Source organism: Delphinapterus leucas, chromosome 15 (assembly GCF_059928025.1).
Source record: "Delphinapterus leucas isolate spDelLeu-1000000601 "Yukka" chromosome 15, BTC_Dleu_Yukka2, whole genome shotgun sequence".
NCBI classification, from domain to species: Eukaryota; Metazoa; Chordata; class Mammalia; order Artiodactyla; family Monodontidae; genus Delphinapterus; species Delphinapterus leucas.
The window spans coordinates 1,312,351-1,333,303 of record NC_143143.1 but is presented as its reverse complement, the minus strand read 5'-3'; the positions used below and the strand labels follow the sequence as shown (position 1 = coordinate 1,333,303).

Sequence of the window (20,953 nt, the reverse complement as noted above, 5' to 3'; positions counted from 1 at the left end):
GTTCCAGGCCACCTGTGTGACATTCAGGTCTCCCTGGGACCGCCCTGCCGTCTTCCCCTCCTGGTCCTCTTTCACTACTGATGTGGCTCCCTGGGATCTGTGCTGGAAGTCTGGGTCACCCGTGGCCCGCCCTCTGCTGCCACGCTGCCCGCCAGGTGTGCGACTCCTTCGGCCTCCCCGTGAGTCCTTCCTGCTCTCGGCAGGGGTGGGAGAGGGAGCTGGTCTTCAGGCAGAATGTTTTTTCCGAGAAGCTGTTTACTGTAAGTGTGACTGTACAGCTATAGCCGTGCTTCTGAAACTACAGAATATCTTCTTTTTAACACTTACTTCTGTCAGCTCTTTATCAGTGTGTAGCGTTCCTGCGGAAGACGGTTTCACTGGGCTTTGAGCTTTCTGTGCGTGGAATCGTGCAGCGTGTGATCTTCTGTGCTCGTTTCTGTCGCTCGGAATCCTGCTGCTGGGCACGCTTCTTTCATTCGTCTTTGGGTCACGTGCACACGCATGAGCTCTGTCTCTGCACCCCTGGGAGGGTCCATTGTGTGCTCACCTGTGCGGTTTGTGTCAGTTCGCCAAGGTGGCTGTGACGGTTACACACTTGCTGGCAGGGCACGGGCATTCCTGTTGCTTCAAAGCCTTGCTCACACTTTGCATGGTTGTTCCTTTAAAGTCCTGCCATTCCAGGGAGGGTCAGCTACCTCCTTGTGTTTTTTGCACTTTGCATCTCCCAGGGTATGGATGAGGTTGAACACCTCTTCACGTGTTCATCGGCCATTTGGAGGTCTGCTTTGGTGAAGCCCCTTTCAAGTTCACTGCCTCTTCTTTCCTTCTGCCTTTTCCTTCCTGATTTGTAAGAATTCTTTGTATATTCTGGATCCTAGCCTTTTGTCCAGTATTTGTTCTGCAAATATTTTCTCCCAGCTTTTCACTCTGAGTTCTTGATTTTAATGAGACCTACTCTATCCACGTGAAAGTTCCTTTATGGTTATTAGTTTTTGTGTATTCACTGTTTAAGAAAGCTTTGCTTGCCCCAAGACACTGATGTATCTTTTAATAACGTTTTCTTTAACGTCTTGCTACTTCACACTTAAATTCACAGCACAGAGGTTTATTGTGTTTGGCAAGCTTCGTTTTCTCCCCATATGGACGTTCAGTTGACTCGACACCATTTATTGAAAAGATGGCCCTTTCCTGCTGCTCCTGAGCGCTGCTTACATGAAACTAAGTGTGCCTCTGTGCATTGGGCCGTTTCTGCACTCAGTGTTGGGCTTCCCTCTCCTTTCGCTGGAACCACACTGCCGTAGTTACTGAGCCTCGCTCTCTGATAGGGAGGCCGCCCCCGCCCTTGTCATCCGACTGCCGGGGCTGATCACCACCCTCTGCATTTTCCTGTCAAGTGTCAGTTTCCGCCAGTAAACCTGCCGAGACTTTACTGGGAGTATGGTGATCAAATAGCATCTCTGTAACGTTAAGTTTTCAGATCCATGACCATCTTTATTTGCTTCCACGTTTTTAGGTCATTAATTTCTCTCAGTAATGTTTTTAAAGTTTTCTAGGTAGACATCTTATCTCATAGGGTTTTTTTTTTTAAATGATGATATTATAAATGGCATCTTTGCCAGGATTTCTTTTTCTAACTCTTTTTGCTGGCATGTACAAATGTAATTGAACTTTGAATTTTGACTTTGATCCAGCAACATTACTAAGTTTACTTATTTTAATAATTTATTTGCAAGTTTTAATGGATTTTCTGTGTTCACAGTTGTGTCAGCTACTAATAATAGTTTTTCAGTTCTTTCTGATCTTCATACCGTTATGTCTTTTCTTGCCTTATTCTACGACTTAGATTCCCCAGTACTGTTTTAAACAGAAGTGTCACTAGCTTTGCTTCCTTTCAGTCCTCCACTGTCATAGATGATGACTGTCTGCGGGAATCGATCAGATCAGAGAGCCCCTTCCGTTCCTCATTTGCTGTGAGGGTTTTTTCGTTTTATTGTTTTAATCATGAATAGCTGTTGGATTTTGATGAAATGCTTTTACTGCATACATTGAGATGATCATGATTTTCTTTTTTAATTCTGTTAATTTGGAGAATTTAATTAATTGATTTCCAGATGTTAAAGCAAACTGCATTCCAGGAATAAACAGACTTGTCTGTGGATTATCCCTTGTAAGTAATGCTTTATTTGGTTTGCTAATAAGCAGTTCAGGGATTTTTGCATCAGTGTTTATGAGAGATCTTGACAATTTTTATTTCTTATAAAGTCCTTATCAGGTTTTGGTGTCATGGTTGTTCTGACTTTATAAAATGAGTTAGGAAATTCTCTTTTCCCTTCTTTGTAATAATTTGCGTAAGATTGGTGGTATTTCTTCCTTAAAAGTTTGGTAGAATTCACCAATAAAGGCATCTAGACCTGGAGTTTTTGTGTTGGGAAGATTCTATATTGGGGCTTTCTTTTCTTTTAAAGACTTTGAAACTATTCAGATTTTCTTTTTCTTCTTGATTCAGTTATGATAAGCTTTGTGGGTTTTTTAATAAATTGATTTATTTTTTATTTTTGCCTGTGTTGGGTCTTCGTTGCTGTGCATGGGCTTTCTCTAGTTGCGGTGAGTAGGGGCTAGCTACTCTTCATTGTGGTGCGCAGGCTTCTCGTTGTTGTGGCTTCTCTTGTTGCAGAGCACGGGCTCCAGGCGCACGGGCTTCAGTAGTCGTGGCACGTGGGCTCAGTAGTTGTGGCTCACGGGCTTCTAGAGTGCAGGCTCAGTAGTTGTGGTGCACGGGCTTCGTTGTTCCACGGCATGTGGGATGTTCCCAGGCCAGGGATCGAACCCATGTCCCCTGCATTGGCAGGCAGATTCTTAACCACTGTGCCACCAGGGAAGCCCTAAGCTTTGTTTTTTAAAAGATTGTCTATTTTATCTTTTTTTTTTTTTTTTTTTTTTGCTATACGCGGGCCTCTCACTGTTGTGGCCTCTCCCGTTGCGGAGCACAGGCTCCGGACACGCAGGCTCAGCGGCCATGGCTCAAGGGCCCAGCCACTCCGCGGCACATGGGATCTTCCCGGACCGGGGCACAAACCCGTGTCCCCTGCATCGGCAGGCGGACTCTCAACCACTGCGCCACCAGCGAAGCCCTATTTTATCATTTTATCTAAAGTTTTAAATTCATGTGAAGTTTAGTATATCTTGTTAGATTTTAAAATATTTTTAATGGTCTGTGGTTATGTCTTTTTCAGTCTCATTATTTGGTTATTTAATCTCTCTCTTGATCTGTCTCATCAAGGGTTCATCAATTAATCACTTGAATGAGCCAAGTTTTGGTTTATTGATTCTATACTGTATGTATTCTATTTCATTAATTTCTATTTTTATACTTACTATTACCTTTCTTTGGTTTAATTTGTTTTTCTTGTTCTGACTTTTTGAGTTGTATATGCAGATGGTTGGTTTTAACCTTCTCTTCTCGTGTATGCATTTAAGGCTGTAAATTTAGATGCATAGTTTAGTGTTGATATACTGTATTTTTCTTATTTAGTTCAAAATATTTATCAATTTCCATTGTGACTTTGCTTTTATACATATTTGTTACCACCTGCATAAACGTCCATGAGATCATTTTTCTTCTGTCTGTACTAATACCCTCTAGTACTTCCCTTGGTGTGATGTGTGCTGAGGAATTGTCTTAGTTTTTCTTGGCTTGAAAATGTATTTACTAAACTTATTTTTGGAGGATTTTTTTTTGCTGAGTGTAGAGTTCTAGGTTGGCAGCCTTCCACCTGCACCCTTTGAGGGTTGCTTCCACTGTCTTTTGACTTCCATAGACTCTTTTCAGAAATGTGCTGTCATCTGACTCGGGCAGCTGATTTGTTCTCCCTCGACTCCAGTTCCTTTTATTGTTTTTTTGCTTGTTGCTTGTTTTTTTTGGGGGGGGGGCACAGAGGGTTATGTTAATGTCCATATTATAGAATATTTTTTAATTAGTAAACTTTGCATTTGGAAGAGTTTATGGAAAAACCAAGAAGATGGTATAGAGCTCCCATCTTATTTCGCCCACCCCACAGTTTTGCCTAATATTATCATCCTGCATTAGTGTGGTATGAAGGTCACAGTTAATGAACCAATATCGATACATTATCATTAATTAAAGTGCATCAGTTACATTAAGGTTTACTCTTTGTATTGTAGAGTTCTTTGGGTTTTGACAAATGCATGACGTCACGTATCCACCATTACAGTATCATACACAGAAATGTATGTATGACTGCTTCTATTTTCTGGAAGAGATTAAGCAATTTCTTGCTTAAATATTTGGTAGAATTCACCAGGGAAACCATATGGGTCTGGTGCTTTCTTTTTAGGAAGGTTATTAAGTATTAATTTGATTTCTGTCATAGACACAGGCCTACTCAGATTTTCTATTTCTCCTCTTGTGAATTTTGATAGTTTGCATCTTTCAAGGTATTGGTCCACTTCATCTAAGTTTTAAAATTTCTGGGTATAGCATTGTTGATAATGCTGCTTTATTCTTTTTTACATCCATGGGACTAATAGTGATAAACCCCCTCTCATTTCTGATACTAGGAATTTGTGTCTTCTCTCTTTTTTTCTTGGTCAGCCTGCTTAGAGGTTTATCATTTTTGCTACTTTTTCAAAGAACATGTGTTTGGTTTTGTTTGTTTTCTCAATTGATTTCCTGTTTCCAGTTTCATTGATGTTTTTGTTCTTATTTTTATTATGATTTTCTTCTGCTTGCTTAAGGTTTATATTGCTCTTCTTTTAAGTTTCCTAAGATGGAAGCTTAGATGATTGATTTTAGATTTTCTTTTCTAAATATGAATTTAAGGTTATAAATTTCCCTCTAAGTGCTGCTTTTCCTGCATCCCACAAATCTTGATAAGATGTGTTTTCATTTTCATTCTGTTAAAAATATTGTTAAATTTCTCTTAAGACTTCTTCTTTGATTTGTGTGTTATTTAGAAGTGTTGTTTAATCTCCACCTATTTTGGGACTGTCTAGCCATCTTTCTGTTACCAGTTTCTAGTTTAATTCCAATATGCTCCGAGAGCTTACCTTGCTTGATCTGTGTTCTTTGAAATGTGTTGAGATGTGTCTTGTGTCCTAGAATGTGGTCTATCTTGGTGAATGTTCGTGTGACTTGAGAACAATGTGTATCTTGCTGTTGTTGGATGAAGTATTTTATCAGTGTCAGTTAGGCCCAGTTCGTTGATTGATGGTGCTGTTTGGTTCAACTGTGTCCTCCCTGATTTCCTGCCTGCTGGATCTGTCAGTTACTGATAGAGGGCTGTGGAGGTCTCCAGCTGTGCCAGGTGGATACACCTCTTTCTCCTTGCAGTTCTGTCAGTTTTGCCTCATGTAATTTGACCCCCTGTTGTTAGGCACATATGTGTTAAGCATTATGTCTTCCTGGGAGTATTGACCCCTTTATCCTTGTGTAATGCCCCTTTATCCCTGATAGCTTTCTTTGTCCTGAGGTCTGCTGTGCCTGAGATTACTAAGGACTGCCGCCTTCTTTCTTTTGATTGAGGTTAGCATGGCATATCTTTATCCCTTAACTTTTAAGTCTGTCTGTGTTTTTATATTTAATGTGGGTATTTTATAGACAACATAACGGGATGCTGTTTTTTAAACTGTTGTGACAGTATCTTTTAATTGGCGTGTTTAGATCATTCACACGTGATGTCATAGCTGGTGTCGCTTGTTCAGTATCTCTGGGGTCTGTTGCTGTTTTCTATTTGGACACTTGTTCGTTGTTTCTTTTTTATCTTCCCCTCTTGATCTGCCTTGTTTGGTGTTAACTGAGCATTTTATATGATTTCAGTTCTTCTCTCTTAGCTCATGAATTATACTTCCTAAATAATTCTTTTTAATGACTGCCCTGGAGTTTGAAATACACATTTCAAAGTAAGTGCACTTTGAAATCACACTGTACCATTTCACAGTTTAGTGCAGTCACCTTATGACGGTCTTCCCAAGTCCTCCCTCGTGGCCTGTAGAGTAGCGCTGTCCTTCGTTGCACGCACGCAGGTGCTGCAGGCACTCAGTGCATCATTGCTGCTGTTGCTTTGAGCGGTTATCCATTAGATCAATTATGACTAAGAAAAGTAAAAGATTCTGTTTTACCTTCAATTATTCCTTCTCTGAATCTCTTCCTTTCTTTATGTAGATCTGACTTTATGGCCTCTATCATTTTGCTTCTCTGTCAAGAGCGCCTTTTAATATTTTTTAGGGCAGGTGCACCAGCAACAAACCCCCCTCTCTCTTTGTTTTTTCTTTTTTGGTCTGAGGAAATCTTTATTTTTTACTCTTGAAGGGTAATTTCACTAGATACAGAATTCTAGGATGGTGGGTTTTTTCTTTCAACACTTATAATATTTCCCTACATTCTCATCTCACTTGCATGGTTTCTGGCATCTTTTGGATTTCTCTGTCCTTGATTTTCTGAAGTTTGAATATGATATGATATGCTCTGGTGTGGCATGTCGCCTCCGGCCGCTGTCCTGTCGGCGCTGGGCAGCACCCGAGGAAGCAGGGCCTCTGACCCTGCGAACCTGCAGCCGTCGGCTGGAGTTCACGTCTCCCAGCGCAGGGAGGCGAAGGCCCAGGCGGAGGTGGCCCAGGGAGCCCTGGCAGCCCAGGTCCCCGCCCCGCTCAGGGTCTCGGGCAGGAGCTCGTGTCTGTAGTGCGGGGGCTTTGGGTCCGGCTCATCCCACGGCATCGGGGTGGGAAGGGTGCAGGTGGAGGCAGACGGAGGAGAAGCATCTCGAGTGCCAGCCCTCGGCCCTGCCAGTGTGCAGGCTGCGTGCAGCTCACGGTCTTCTGGACGTGGCGCCTTTTCCCATGTCCTTTCTCCTTTCTTCAACCTCTTCTCTCCTGATAATCTGACGTTCAGAGCACCTGTCGGGGAAATTACAGGCCATGTCCTGGTCCAGTGTTGGGGCAGAAATGCCAGTGTCCCCGGGCATCATGTCCTTGACTTGACCTGTGGGGCTGCAGAGGTGGGGCCCGGGTCCCCAGAACCAGCCAGGGTCAAGGGGCGGCAGTGGAGGCCCTTCAGGCCTCCTTGCAGGGGGCTGCGCCATGAGCAGAGGTGTCCTGGAGAGGGCGGCAGGATTAGGGGCTGCGACCAGAGGCGTGAGAGTGGAGGGGTAGCCGCAGGGCGGGGCGGGGCCGTGGGTGGACATCGTCTTCCCGGCCAGCGCTGTCAGCCGTCCCTGGGGAGGGGAATGGGCGGGGTGCAGCCCGCTGGGCTCTTGGTCGTCCGGCCTCCAGGAGGCTGCCCAGCCAGGCTGTGGTTCTTCTCTTCCGAGCTGCCCTTGCAGCTCCCCTCCTTCGCGGGGTCCCTTCTTTTCTTCCGGAATTGCTTCCGCGTCAGTGAACACAGAGCGAGAAAGTGAATTTCATCTTTCTCGAGTGCTGTGGGTTTTCCAGAACGTGTCAGGTGGTTTGAGTGCGCCGTTTGCTGGTGTCTGTAGCCTCAGAGGGTGGCCGCCTCTCCTGCCTCTTGTTGTCTTTAGATGGAGTTGAAGTCGCGTCAGTTCCTTCGCCTCCGCAGCCCCTGGGGGTGGCCTCCTTCCCGCGGGAGCCCCGTCGGCTGGTGCCCAGGCAGTGTGGGCGGGAGGGGCACCCCACTCCCGAGCACAGAGCTGCTCTGGGGTTGGTGGGGAGTGTCCCCTGTGGTCTTGATGCCCTTGGATCCCTTTGCTCCGCTGTGCCAGCCCCGTGCTGTCTGTGAGCAGTCTGGTCGTGTTAACAGGAGTGGGAGGCTAGCGGGAAGGCCCCCAGGTCCTGGGGCCTGGTCCCCACGGGTTGCCGTGTGGTAGGAGCACCAGGGTGTGCTGGGACCTCAGACCAGTGGCCGCTGGCCTTGCCCGTGGGCTTCAGCTCTTGTGGTTTCGCCTTCCAGCCGCTCAGAGGGGCAGGCGTGAGGAGGCCACAGCCACACCGGCCATCTTGTCCCAGAGCTGGTCGCCGGCACCGGCTCCTGGTGACCCCAGGCTGGGAGCCCTGCCTGATGCAGTTTTGAAAAGCACACGGGATGACACACGTGACGGCTTGTGGCCTGTAAAGTGCTGTGCCTGTGAGCGAGCTGCCACGCCTGCCTGGGCCCAAGGGTACTGAGACCATCAACTTGGCGGAAGGAAAAGCTGACGTGTTTGGGCCAGTGAGCCTGGGGCGGGATGGGGGGGAGGGAGGAGAGAGGCGGGCATTGGGAGGTGGAGGTGCCAGCCGCGGGCCCATCCTCCCCTCCGCCTGTGGCCCTCACGGCTGTACGAGACCGTCCCTAGCCCTTCTCTCCGCAGGCACCGTTTCGTGCTTATCAAGTAATCTTTGTTCATCTTTCAGCCCCTCCCTCGGGTGGTCATGCCCCCATTTTGCGTGAGAAGGGCAAGTTCAGAGAGGTTAAGTCGCCTGTCCGGGGTTGCACAGCTGGTTTGTGGTGGAGTCAGGATTTGAGCCTGGGTTTGTCCAACCCAGACACACCTGACACTGGGACCCCTCGGTGCTCATCACGGCTCTCAGGGGACCCCAGGAGGTGGAGGCACAGCCCACCTCTGCACTGCCCACTCATTTGGGAAGCGAGCGGCCAGGATTGGGCCCAGCAACGCAGCTCGCGGAGGCCAGCTTCCACCCCCCGCGCAGCGTCCCGCGCAGCAGTTCCACGTTTCTGCCTCCATCCACTGCGTTTCTTTTGGTGACTCCGTGTGAGTGGAGAGGCCATTGGAACGGGACTCTGTAGCTGTTTAGGGTCATGAATTTCATTTTCTTATTAAAACACGACGGTGTTGTGGGATGAGTGGGGTCGGGTAGGGGTGCTAGACTTGTTGAGGGCTCGTGGTGGCAGAAGGGCTGGGTTGGAAGGGCCCCCGTGGAGCCCTGCAGGTGGGCGGAGGGCTGAGCGGTCGGCCAGGAGGGTGAACTGGGCAGCAGCTCTGGCCGGGAGGTGGGGTTGTGACGGTGAAAACACACAGGTATGCCCCCCCTACCACCAGGAGGGCCCGGAACTGGGGCCCCTGACGCTGTGGGTGCCACAGCCCCGGCCTCTGGGCTCACGCACTGGGATCGGCTGGACCTCGTCTCCGATGCGGTTTCCGCCCCCGAGGAGTGGGCTCGAGAATCCCCGGGCAATGCCTGCCTCGCCGGGTGGGGGGGCTTCCGAAGCCAGGGTGCGGTGGGCCTCGGGAGGGGCCGGCCTCTCCGTGTCCTGCGCGCTGTCTGCCCTGGGCGCCAGAGAAGAACTAGATGAAGTGGGGGCGGGAGCAGCAGTGACCGCACCGCTGCCGCTGCCCTTGCAGCCCTGGCGGGCGCCAGACGTACCAAAGCCCCGCGTGCCCAGTGCTCTGCTGGGACTTCAGCCACCCCGAGAGGTTTCTTGTGCTTTTCGTTTCACAGCCCTGAGGCTCAGGGAGGGCAGTTATTTTTCCTGAGGTCACACAGCTAGTCTTCGTGAACCAGGGTTGGGGCCCAGCCGGCCGGGGTGCTCGCGCCTTCCTGGGCCCTCGACTGATGCCCCCTCCTCCTCCCTCGTTGGCGCTCCCTTGGGGGTGCCGGCTTCCTTCAGGGTCTGAGCTCTCGCCTGGGCGTCCTCCTTGTGGGCCCCGTGCCTGCCCTGGGCCGTGGCCCTCCTCACCGCAGGCCCTGGGGGGCTGTGGCTCAGCATGCTCGTCCCCAGGGCCCACAGCCCTTCTCTCCCCTGCCCGCTCCCACCCCAAGGCCCAGGCTTACAGCTGTGACGGGCCTGCATCAGGCAGCACCGCGCAGTTACCCAGCGGGGGGCAGGCCCGTCCTCAGTGCCGCAGCGGTGTATGCTCCCACCGCACGCGCTTCCTCAGCCTCTGCGTGGGGCGCGTGCGTGTCTCTCCATCCCTGGGTGCCCGTCAGCATGCTGGGGGCTGCGCAGCGAAGCTCAGCCACACGTGGAGGACCAGCTGGGGTTCAAGGTGCTCATCACCACCGCTGCTCCCTCCCACGAGGGCATGCCGAGTGGAGCGCCCTTCCCCAGAGGTGCCCACCAGGAAGCCCAGACGCTTCCTAAAGCGTCTGGGGCCTCTGCGTCTGCGGCTCCCCCCCCCGGGCCCCCCCGGGGTCTGCCGTGGCCCCCTCACTGTCTGCGCACCCTCTCCAGCGCCCAGGAGCTGCGGGCCTGGTCCTTGGGCCCGTCCTGAGGCCTGCATTTCACCCCTGCCCCCCTTGCCCTACCCCCACGCCCCCTGCCTGCTGAGCCCGCTCTTGCCCAGGGGCAGTGAGAGGAGGATGAAGGAGGGGAGGCAGGCGGGAGCTTTCCAGGGTAGCAGGGTTCTGGGCAGCTTGTTGCTCCCAGCACTCCCGGGAGGCCCCACACGCCAGCGGGGCTCTTCTGCTGGTGGCCTTAGGGGCCATTATAGACAGAAGCATTGAGAAACGCGCTCTGCCTGCTCCCTTCAGGTGAGCAGGAAGTTGGGGGACTTGGCCTGGTGAAGGTTTATCTCACACGTGTGTGTGCACATGCGTGCACGTGCGTTCTTAGAGCTCCGCCTCTGCGTGTTCTTGCCTCTCCGACTCATTCTCCCGCCTGCCTGGGTTTTCCCATCCTCCTCGTGCCTCCAGAACATTGTTCTCTGTGTCCACGGCTTTGCCTGTTCACCCAGAGCTGTCGGATTCTGGAGCCGTAGGACCCTTTCCTCTGCCTGCGGAGAGGGCTGATCTGAATGAAACCACATGTGCAGAGGCTCTTGCCTCCCTGCTAATAAGCCGTAGCCTTTCAGGAGAGGATTCCCCCCTCCTCCCCCCCACCCGTCACTGGTTTCCCCTTTAGCCTAGAGCTGGCCAGGCCTGGGAGACCTGGGGCTTGAGTTGTAGAAGGAAAGACAGACGGTGATGGCGGTGAGCAGAGCTGTGCGTGGTGAGGTGCGCTAGGCCGCGTGGCCGGCGGAGACGGGCCTGAAGGACGAGAGGGCCAGACGTGTCCCGGGGCAGAAATTTCCAGACTGAGGGGTCAGCAAAGCAGAGGCCTGAGGTGAGGGCAGGCTCAGCATCTTGGAGGGACAGGAAGGCACTTCGGGAATCCGTCCCCAGGGAGCCGAAGGGCTGGGTGGGCCCCTGGAACCTGCGTTCCTAACCAGCCCCACCCAGATAACAAGCTGCTGGCGGGGTGGGGGGGGCGGGGGGGGCAGAAATGCGTTCCTGTGGACGGAATTGGCAGTATCCGCTGACAGGTTAGAGGGAGGTGTCCTTGCTCAGACTCCGTACCCATCCCCTCTGTATCCGCCAGCTTGCGTCCACCTGCACACCCCGCTTCTGCCCCCACCCATTCCCTAGCGCAGCCTTCCCCCGGGCAGGACTCTCAGTGCCCACCTGGGCCTCCCGCCCCTCCTGCAGACGCCTGCTGAGTGCGCACTCGGGCTGCCGGGCTGGGCCCGGGGCTGTAGAGTTTGGCTGCCGCCTGGTTATTGGCTGGCCTGTGCCCATCCTCCCTGTGGGGCTTGGACAAGTGACTTTGCACCTCTGCCCCCGTTTTCTTTCCAGGAAACAGTGGCCTGGACTTGATCTGAGAGGCTTCCAAGCTCTATATGACTTCCTTTCTCCACCGCTTCTCAGCACCACTGAGGCTCTCCACTCCCTTCATGTACATAAAAGAAGAAAGCGTTGGTTTCATCTCTGCCATTCTCAGATTCTGGGTTCTTACTGGGAATATTCCAGAACTTGCAGAGACCACATCGCCTTGGTACTGCCCTGGTCCCCACTCGCAAGCCTGCAGAGCTCTGAGCCGGCCATGGAGGAGGGGCAGGAAGACGGTGACGGGTAGCGAGGGTCTGGAGCTGTGTGTCCTGGCGTCCTCTTGGCACCCTCCCGAGCCAGCCCAGAGGCATTGTAAGGCTGGGCTCTTGAGCTGCCTACGCGGAGCGGCCCCGGCCTTGTCCCCGAGTTGGGCATTGGCGCGAGCTCCGGGTAGACGCCAGGAGCGCCATCCGCGGAGCGTTGGGCGCGTGGGCTGCCGCTCCGCAGGATGTGTGCCGCCCAGCCAGGCCTGGTCATGCCCCCGTGCTTTCTCCATCTGGTCCTTGAGGCCTGTGTACAGGAGGGTCGGTACGTATCACCCCACACGCTTCGTCTGTCAGGTTGTGTGGGGCTGTCAGGGCCGGCCTGTCAGTCACAGACCGGAGCTCTGAAGCTGGGGCTGGCGGGGTCGGAGCAGGGTCACGGCCGCTGCCTTTGCTGCCAGTCGCGGCCTCCGCTCTCCCGCACCCCGCTGGGCACTGCAGGCTGGGCCTGGGGGTCGAGGGCAACTTCCATCACTGCCCCCTCCCCCGCGTCCTCAGTCCATTCCTCCCTGCACGATGCTGTGACCACGCTCTTCGGGTTGCGCTGATCACGTGACAAGCAAGTGTGCCGGGGCAGATGGGGCTGTGGTGTCCCCAGGGAGAAGCACCCAGGGGAGCCCCGTCCTGTCTGTACCTGGAGGCGTCTGCGCAGCTCCTCAGCTCAGGCTGGGTGCCTGTTTGTTCAGGGATTAGTCCCCACGCTTGTTCAAGTGGAAACGAAGGGCCCTTCACCACAAGTGGAATCTGTCATTAAAAAGTCGTTATCAGATCAAACCAGCCAGTTCTCGCTGCTTCATGACTAAATGGCAAAACGATTTCCTTAAAAGGTACAAACAGCAAACTTTCAATTTTATATCTTCCTCTTTGCTAGCCTGGAGACGTAATAGAAGAGAACCGTAGTGGGAGGCAGCATTTTGGAGATTTATTGGTCAATAAAGGTGACAATTACAGCTTGTTTATGAAAGGAAGCTCCTCCCCGGCCCCTGCGTGGCATCGATGCTCTGGTAATAATAACTGTGTAACCAGCTCAAAACCATAAAAGTCAATGGGAAGATACAGGATTTCAATAAAATTATGACACTCGATAAACCTTCCTGTTGGAAACAAATTTTCCACGGATGTGTGACCCGTTCCAGTTGGATTTGTAACTTTAATTCCTCACTTACTGAATTTTTTGTCATCAACTAATGGCGAGGCCCGTGCTGGGGCGACGGCCCAGCCAGAGGCCCGGGAGTGCAGTAGACCGCTGAACTTGGCGGGTGGGGGCCGATGGGCTCCTGAGGGGGAAGAGGGGACCCTGTGAGCCCCCAGTCTCCACCAGTCTCACCTGAGAAGGAGGGGCCTGGGCAGACTGGGTGGGCAGCATCGGTGCTTGTGGTGGAGCAGCAGTTGGGGCAGGTCTCTGCCCGGGCAGTCGGGCCTCAGTTCACGGAAGCAGCGGCCGAGAGCACGGGGCAGAGTGTCCGAGAACATGCCTCGGAGTCGGTGCTGGTGTGGCTGGCCCTGTGGCTCGCCCGGGATGCGGTGCCCTGGCGGGTGTGTGGGCTGCGAGGGGCGCCGGCCGGGGTGCAGAGCAAGGCTGCACGAGCTTCTCCAGCTGCTGCGCCGGGCATTCCTGCGGGAGGGGCTGCGCCCTGGAGTCCAAACGTGGAGGTCTGTTTGCCAGTGTGGATGAGATGGCTGCTGTCACCACGTGAGCCTCGTGGCTCACAGGCCGGCGGCTGGCTGCTTGGTCCAGGAGGGCATCAATCATCCCGGCCGGCCTGTGAAACGTGCTGATGACCCAGCCCGCTGATCAGGGAGGAGGCTCAGGTGGACGAAAGCGCTGGCCTCGGGTTGCCCGGAGCAGAGCTGGGACCCGGACGTGGTCTCGTGGGAGCCACCTTTGCTTCCTGGGCTGTGCTGGCCCAGGCTAGGCCACTGAGCTCCCCAGTGTGGCCCGCACACCAGCAACGTCGCCTGTTAGAAAGGCAGACTCTCAGGCCCCACCCCAGACCTGCTGAATCTGAAAGGAGGTTTCACAGGACCCGGGAGATGCGCAAGATGGGAGGTTTGAGAAGCCGTGCTCTCGTTAAGCCTGGCTCTCTGCAGGGGACCTGATTTTGTCTAATTGTGCAGCCTGTGTGGGCCTCCTCGGCCGCAGCCGGGAGACATGGGGGCAGGAGGAGGGCAGGTGCCAGCCCTCAGCTCGTGCTGCAGCCTGCTAGGAACGAGGTCTCCTCCCTGCACCCTTGGGGGCTGGATCCAGAAGAGACTGGCCCATGGTTCCAGGCCCACAGTGGGGGAGGGGAGCCTCCTTCCCCCGGCTGCCGGGGTGGCTCCATTCCTGGCCTTGGGGACAGCCTCGGTCTCTGAGGGCCTCCCCTGCTGTTCTCCCTTCGCCAGCATCTCAGGAAGGGGTCTTCCCGTGTGGCTCAGGAGGCGCCGCCCGTCTCTTCCAGGGCTCGTGCCGTTGGCCATCGTTTCCAGTACGGTACCACTGGGTGGGGACTCCTGTGTGGCTCTAAGGGGTGGTCTCAGCGCTGTGTGGTCCGTGTGCCCCACGAAACCTGAGCTGCATCTTTACGTGGAGGAGGGGTGCCGGGCGTGGCTGGTGCACGGTGACGCCCAGGACCGTGGCCTCTGGCACCCCATGGGCTCGGGGGTGTGGTGGGGAGGAGCTGGCCGAGGCCAGAGCTGGTGCCGCGGGGGGTCCTGGGGCCTCTCAGAGCGCTCTGGGAGGACTCCTCGGCCCTGCTGGACACCTGCCGCCTCGCTGCTTAGAGGGACCTCTCCTTACCCACCGAATCTTCTGCTTAGACCCTCGCTCTGAGTGTTGCTGGGTCAAAGGCCAGGTCAGAAGTCACGGGAGCGGGGTTACTCCAACCCACTTGCCGGCGGACCCCACTGGTGTGTCCCTTGGTCTGTTTGCCGGGACTCAGGAGGTCACACTGACCCAGAACACTGGCTCAGACCTTCTGCCCAGCTGGGGGACACTGCAGACTTGGGGAGGGAGGGGTGCCGACCCCTGATGGAGGCAGCCCCCGCCCTCTGCTGGCCCATGAGTCTCTGGCCACTGCAGGTCAGACGGTGCAGCTCAAGGCTGGGCAGGCAGTGTGGCCCCACCGAGGATGGGCCCCAGGCTCACCGGGCACTGACCAAGCTGGGCTGCGGCTTCAGAGCAGCCACGGCCCGTCTTGGCCTTGGTGGGCTCTGTCGGGCTAAGTGTCCAGCTCGAGCTCTTCAAGGAGCCACCCAGGGGGCCCCACCTGGCAGCCTGCCCCTCGAACTTGACCCCAAGCCCACCACGCTGCTCCTGTCTCCCTCACGCCCCTCGCCCGCGCGGGCCTGACCTCTTGCCCTCTGTGCCCACAGGAGCGGGACGGCATGCGCGCCATCCTGGGGTCCTACGACAGTGAGCTGACCCCGGCCGAGTACTCGCCCCAGCTGACCCGCCGCATGCGTGAGGCCGAGGACATGGTGCAGAAGGTGCATGCGCACAGCTCAGAGATGGAGGTGAGTGGGCCCAGCGTCTGTACGCTCTCCGCGGGGGTGGGCGCTGCGGACGCTGTTGCGTGCAGACCTCAGCCCTGCTGGGGAGGGCCGCCTCCAGCCCCCCGCAAGCACAGCCTTGTCGGAACAGGCGCTTCCATGCCGTTTTTACCGCCACACATTTGCTCCCTGTGAGACACTAGTGAAGAGGGATTCGCGGGGAAGGCTCCCCCCGGCGCTTTTTACGTTAAGAGGTCCTTCTTGTCTGGCACCGTGTGTGCTCCAGTTCATTACGAGGTTGGCAGTCCTGGCACCTCCAATGCCATATGTTGAGGCTTTTTGCGTGTTGGCGATGAGGGGCTGTCAGTGACCTCGGAACTCGTTGACCAGCGTGGTCACCGTGCCTTACCCTGCCCGAGGCGGCGGCTTGGGGACAGCCCCGCCCCTGGCGTCTGGCGGACGGGCACCGGGTTCCTTTGGCTCCCTGTCTCCCCTTGAGTCCTGCCTGCAGGGAGCTGACTTGTCCCGGTTTGCCTGGGGCTGTCCTGGTTTTGGTAGCAAAAGTGCCTGACCCCTTCTCCCCTTCCTGTGGTCAGCAGTGCAGCGGGGCGGTCACTCAGCCTTCCCTTCCAGCTCCCAGACTTACGGGAGAATTCGGGGGGGGGGGGTGGACATCACCGGCTCTGCCAGCGTCACTGCCACGGCTGTTCCTCTCCATCGTCATCATCGCCACAGGGGCTCACGTGGCCAGTCCAGGCGCTGGGCGGGAGGCACCAGACAGAGGAGGGGCAGAGGAATGGCCTCCCAGCCCTGGCAGCCGCCCCGCCCTGTCCACGCTGGGACTCCCGTCCCTGCCCTGTGCTTTCCGGACACGGGTGCCGATGGCCTCCTGCCCTCCACCCAGGCCGCACCGACCCCGGATCTGTGTTAGGACGGAAGACCTGAGATCCCCATCTTTGAGTCTGGGGGTTACCCTGGGACCAGCCTCAGTGTTCTGGACTCAGGCTCTGCTCGCCATCCCAGCGAGACCATCCATTGGCGGGGTGGTTCTTGCTCTCCACATGTCCTGCACAGCAGACCCCTGTAGGTGAGGGAGCCCCCCAAGTCCCTCCCCCTTGAATTCCCCCCAAGAGCCCCACCTGGGCCTGAGCTGCTGTTCGTGGAAAGGGTCAAGCACAGAGGGGCTGCAGCAGGACATTCCTGGGCCAGGCCAACCAGGCACTGTCCCCTGGCCTTTTTGGAGTGTCTGCAGGCAGCTGAAGAAAGGCTGACTGACTCCAAGTGTTGGAAACACCCATCACCTTTGGAAAGTGGAGGTCGTGGTTGGATTCGTTGTGCCCTGTGGGTCAGGCCTGGGTCTGCTTCTGCTGAGGGCTGTACGCCTCCCGGTCTCCACCAGGTGGCAGCAGACAAAGCCGGCCGGTCCTGCTCCCTGGTTCAGGCCCCCAGCAGGGTGGGATGCGGACTGTACTGAGGGACCCCGGACAGGACAGGGGCTCCTCCTCAGCCTTGGTTCTTTTTCCTGCACATCACCGAGACCCCTTCTTGTCTCCTTCCAGCCCTCTGGGAACCTGTACTGGGACAAGGATGTCCTTCCCCTCCCTCCTGCTTCCTTCCTCCCCAGCCATCCGCTGACCTGATCAGTACCAGGCCCCGCCAAGCATAGGCCCCCAGGAGCCCCCCGCCCAATTAGGAGCCACTGGGAACTGGAGCTGTGTGGCTCTGGGTTGGCCCCGAGCTGCGGGAGCTTGGCTGGGAGAAGCTGCCTCCGTGGGGGGCTGGGGGAGCCAGCTGCCCGGTGCAGTATGAGGATGAGGGGTCCTGGCTGGGCTGGGCTGGCGGGATCCACAGAGAGCCTCCTACAGGAAGGACCCTGCGCCCGAGTTCATGTTCAAGCTGGCGCTGCTGGAGCAGAGGGGCCTTTGCCGTCAGGCCTGGCTCTAGGGTTAGGACTGAGCGTGGAGTAAGAGGGAGCGTGTGGGACTCCGGCCTTCCAGGGAGCTCTGCCCTCGTTCTCTTGCCGGTGGTGCACACTGTCCTCTTAGAGATCGGACCGCTCACGGCCACCTCGCTGTGCACTCGAGGAGAGAGGGCCGGGGCCAGGGCTCCAGGACCCGAGGGGTTTCTCCCAGCACTCGGTAGCGGCACAGAAGTGACAGGTGCGGGGAGACACGTACACGGCAGAAGCCTTTTCTCTAGTGTCCGGAGGGTGGGAGGGAGTATGGTGTAGAAGGGGAGAAATTGGGGAAATGGGAAACATTGGGCAAATTGGGGAATATTCGCCTCATTGCTGGGCGTTGCAGCCAGCGGCCCCATCGCCCCATCAGCGAGCTCCCTGGATTCGCCCAGCCGGGCCGTCAGGGGGCCGCCCCACGGTAGTGTCTCAGCTGATCTCACGTGGGCCCGGAGGGGGGCTCCCCGAGCACCTTGGAGGGTGTGCTGCCCTGACGGGGGCGCCCACCTCCCATGAGCGCCTGCCCCCAGCCCCCGCTGGCCCTGGGATCCCCCGGGGCGGGGGGCGGGGGGTTCCTGTGGGGGGCCCTCTGGTGGCCGCTGGCGGCTCCCCTGGACTGGGTCTCATCCCAGGAGGAGGTCTGGGTTAGGGAGAATGTGACCCCAACATGAGGAACTAAGCCCATTAGCGAAGAAGAGGAAGGGGTTCAGGAAGGGGGATGGCGGGGGTGGGGCGAGGTCTTGGGTTCAGGAAAGAGCTGGGAGGAGCCCAGGGCGAAGTGGGTGTGAAGGCGGTGCCCTCTGTGCCCAGAACCGTGAGGCTGGTGATGGGCCATGTGGAGGGAGCCCTGCGAGTGCTCTGCCCCCCGCCCCCCCGTCCTCACTCCACAAGGCCCCGTAGACGTGTTCAGCCCTCCAGCTGAGGGTGGGTGGCAGAGGCCTGGCCTGTGGGGACTGCCCTGGCCGTTGTGATGACTGTGGTCGTGCTCTCCATGGACCAGGGGGAGGCTGAGCTCCCGGAGGCCTTTCCGGAAGGACTGGGCTCAGACAGGACATGGGAGACCCAACAAGGTGGCAGCCGTGGGCTGTGGGTCAGGTGTGCTCCGTGTGTGGTTTGCCGGTCCTTCTCCCAGGAGATCCAGGAGATCCCAGGAGAGGGGTTGGCAGAGCCTCCTTTAAGGCAAGTCACAAAACCCAGATGCTGGCCTGACCTGCCTTCAGTCCCAGCAGTTTCCTGGTAGAGCCGAGAGCTTCTCTGCAGCTCCGGGTGGAGTGCTGGGTAAAGGGGGGAGGAGCGGGCGGATGCTTTCTCTCCATGCACGTGAGGCTCTCGGGCAGCCTGGAGGTCCCCGGCCCAGACCCGCTTCCCATCTCCAGCCTGGCCCCTTTGCAGGGGGGCACCCAGGCTCTCTGAACCCTGTCTCACCCCTCTGAGGCCCTGAGCAGCCAGGGAGAGGCCTGCGGCTCAGGAGGCTGGAGCCTGGACGCCGGGGTTTGGGCAGGACAGGCCCCTGTGCCGTCCCTTGTGGGTCTGCTCCTACGGCCTCAAGAGAGGGGACAGGCTCAGAGGTGCCTGGCTTTGACCTCACCCTCCAGGTCAGAGGGGCCCCATGCCGGAGCCAAGCCGTGCAGGGCGGGGCTGGTGTCCTTCGGGCAGTTTTCCTCTTCTTGTTTTATTAAACAGTAACATTTCACGTCTCGGAGTCTCAGAGAACGGCCCGCGCTTGGACCCTCTAGAAGCTGCTTCAGGCTGCCTGGCGGAAGTTTATTGGTTGAGCATCACATATTGACAGATGGTAGGAAGTTATGTCACTTTATAGAACCTGTTTGTTAAGGGTTCCTCAGAGCCTCCAGGCGACTCATCCGTCCTCAGGCTGTGATGCAAGCACCGTTCGGGGGCACACGGCAGCGCAGACGAGAGCAGAGCACTGCTCGCAGCCCCACGGCCCCCGTTTTGTTCCACTGTCTTGGGGGACCGCCGGGAGCAGCCAGGTGCGTGCAGGGAAGACATCCCCACAGCCCCCGGGCCTGACGGTGTAGACGGATTAGCGTCCCTCGCCCGCCTGAGAGAGCGCTGGCCTGGGCATCAGGGTCGGGGCGCCCTGGGCTCTGGGTGCCTGGTGGAGGTGAGGGCCCCTCTCCCCGCCCCTCCCCCGCCCCACCCAGCCCTTCTTTCTTCCTCCAGCCTTCTTCCCTTTCCTTCCGTATTTCTTTCTGTTCTCTCTTTGTGTCTGTCTGTTTCTGTCTTTGCCCTGCTCTGTCCTCTCACCTCCACTGCCCCCTTCTCCTCCTTGGCCTCTCTGCACCTCCTTGCTCACCCCCCAAGCTCCTGTTGATTTTCACGCAGAGGTCAGCAGGCGTTGTCTGTAAAGGGCCATACAGTAAATGCTGTGGGCTGTGTGGCCACGTGGTCTTGATCAGAGCCCCTCAGCTCTGCGGCTGTATAGCTCAGGAGCAGCCGTGGGCTGTCGGTAGATGGTGGGTGTGGCTCTGTGCCAATGAAACTTTATAGATAAAACCGGTGGTGGGCTGGATTTGTGTGCAGGCTGTAGTTGCCAGCCCCCTCTTCTAGCTCCTCTTTTCTGGGACCCCGGAACCCTGCTGCTTGACGTGAGAGCTGCCGCGCCTGCCCCATGGGACCTGGCCAGCCCCTGGTGTGCCCACGGCAGGCGCCCTCTCACAGGTACAGGGGGCGTGCTGCTCCGTCGGCCCTACCTTTCACTTGCTGGGGAAGGAGTGGGACCCACAGATGTGGGCACAGGGAATTTGAAAAACACATCCACTTCTTAGAGAGTCATTACATTTCACCCATTTAGCTTAATCAGTCAGTTCTAATGGGAAACATGCTTTGATTCTAGCAAAAACATCTCAGTACCACCAAGCAGAAGTGTTGAGATTGGGAGGATCCCAGCAGCCCGACTCTGGTGCCATTTTGCACGGGTTTTACTTACTCCATTTAATAAAGCGCCTGCAGAAGTCGGTAGCATATGTCATGAATCCCCCTCTGTCGACAGGGCTATAAATATGCGGCTCATGCCACCTTGATTCAAGATATCAGCCTGATTTGTTTTTCTAATTTATTTAATTAAAAGATTATGGTGCTGCTGGCTGCTGCATGGAGGTCTGTGGAAAGTCCCAGTTTCAGAGTGCAGCAGTGATTTCCAACTCCCAGCCTAGGAGGAGGTGGGCGCCACACTGCTCCCTCTCCCTCACTCCTCCCGGACTTCCGTGAGGGCGCACGTCACAGCGTTTCTGTCGCCGTCCGCTGGCCGTGGGGGGCTTGGCTTCAGGAAGAACAGCAGCTTTTGAACCCTACGTTGTTCACCAGATCCAGATTTTTTTCTTACTTGTGAAAGTGTTTAGTGCTCCCCTTATATAAGGATCTTGAGATGACTCTCCTGTAAAAAAGCACAGATGAAACAAACGGGAAAATCTTGAGACAGAGTTACAAGATGAGCAACGTGCTAAATAAATGGAAAACAGAAGGGAGGCAAACAGGGAGAAAATAATACCAGAGACCCGGGCTCTGGGAATCCTCTGCGGTTGGACACGGATCTGACGTGCAGAGGCCACAGGCAATGGGCGAGGGCCACGTTCTATTTTTAGTTTTTTGAGGCCCCTCCATACTCTTTCCCGTAGTGGCTGCACCAGCTTACATTCGCACCATCAGTGCACAACACATTCTTCAACACTTGCTGTCTGTTGTCGTTTTG

General features: G+C 55.9%; 1 protein-coding gene across 11 annotated transcripts in view; it reads left to right on the top strand.

Annotated features, from left to right (window-relative positions):
* MAD1L1 (mitotic arrest deficient 1 like 1) overlaps positions 1 to 20,953 on the top strand; it is a 380,571-nt gene that overhangs the window by 176,870 nt on the left and 182,748 nt on the right. For all 11 annotated transcript variants that reach the window (XM_089895520.1, XM_089895515.1, XM_089895514.1 and 8 more), the window contains one exon: positions 15,171 to 15,311. In XM_089895520.1, the coding sequence (XP_089751646.1) occupies positions 15,171 to 15,311 (141 nt within the window). The remainder of the gene's footprint in view (positions 1 to 15,170; positions 15,312 to 20,953) is intronic.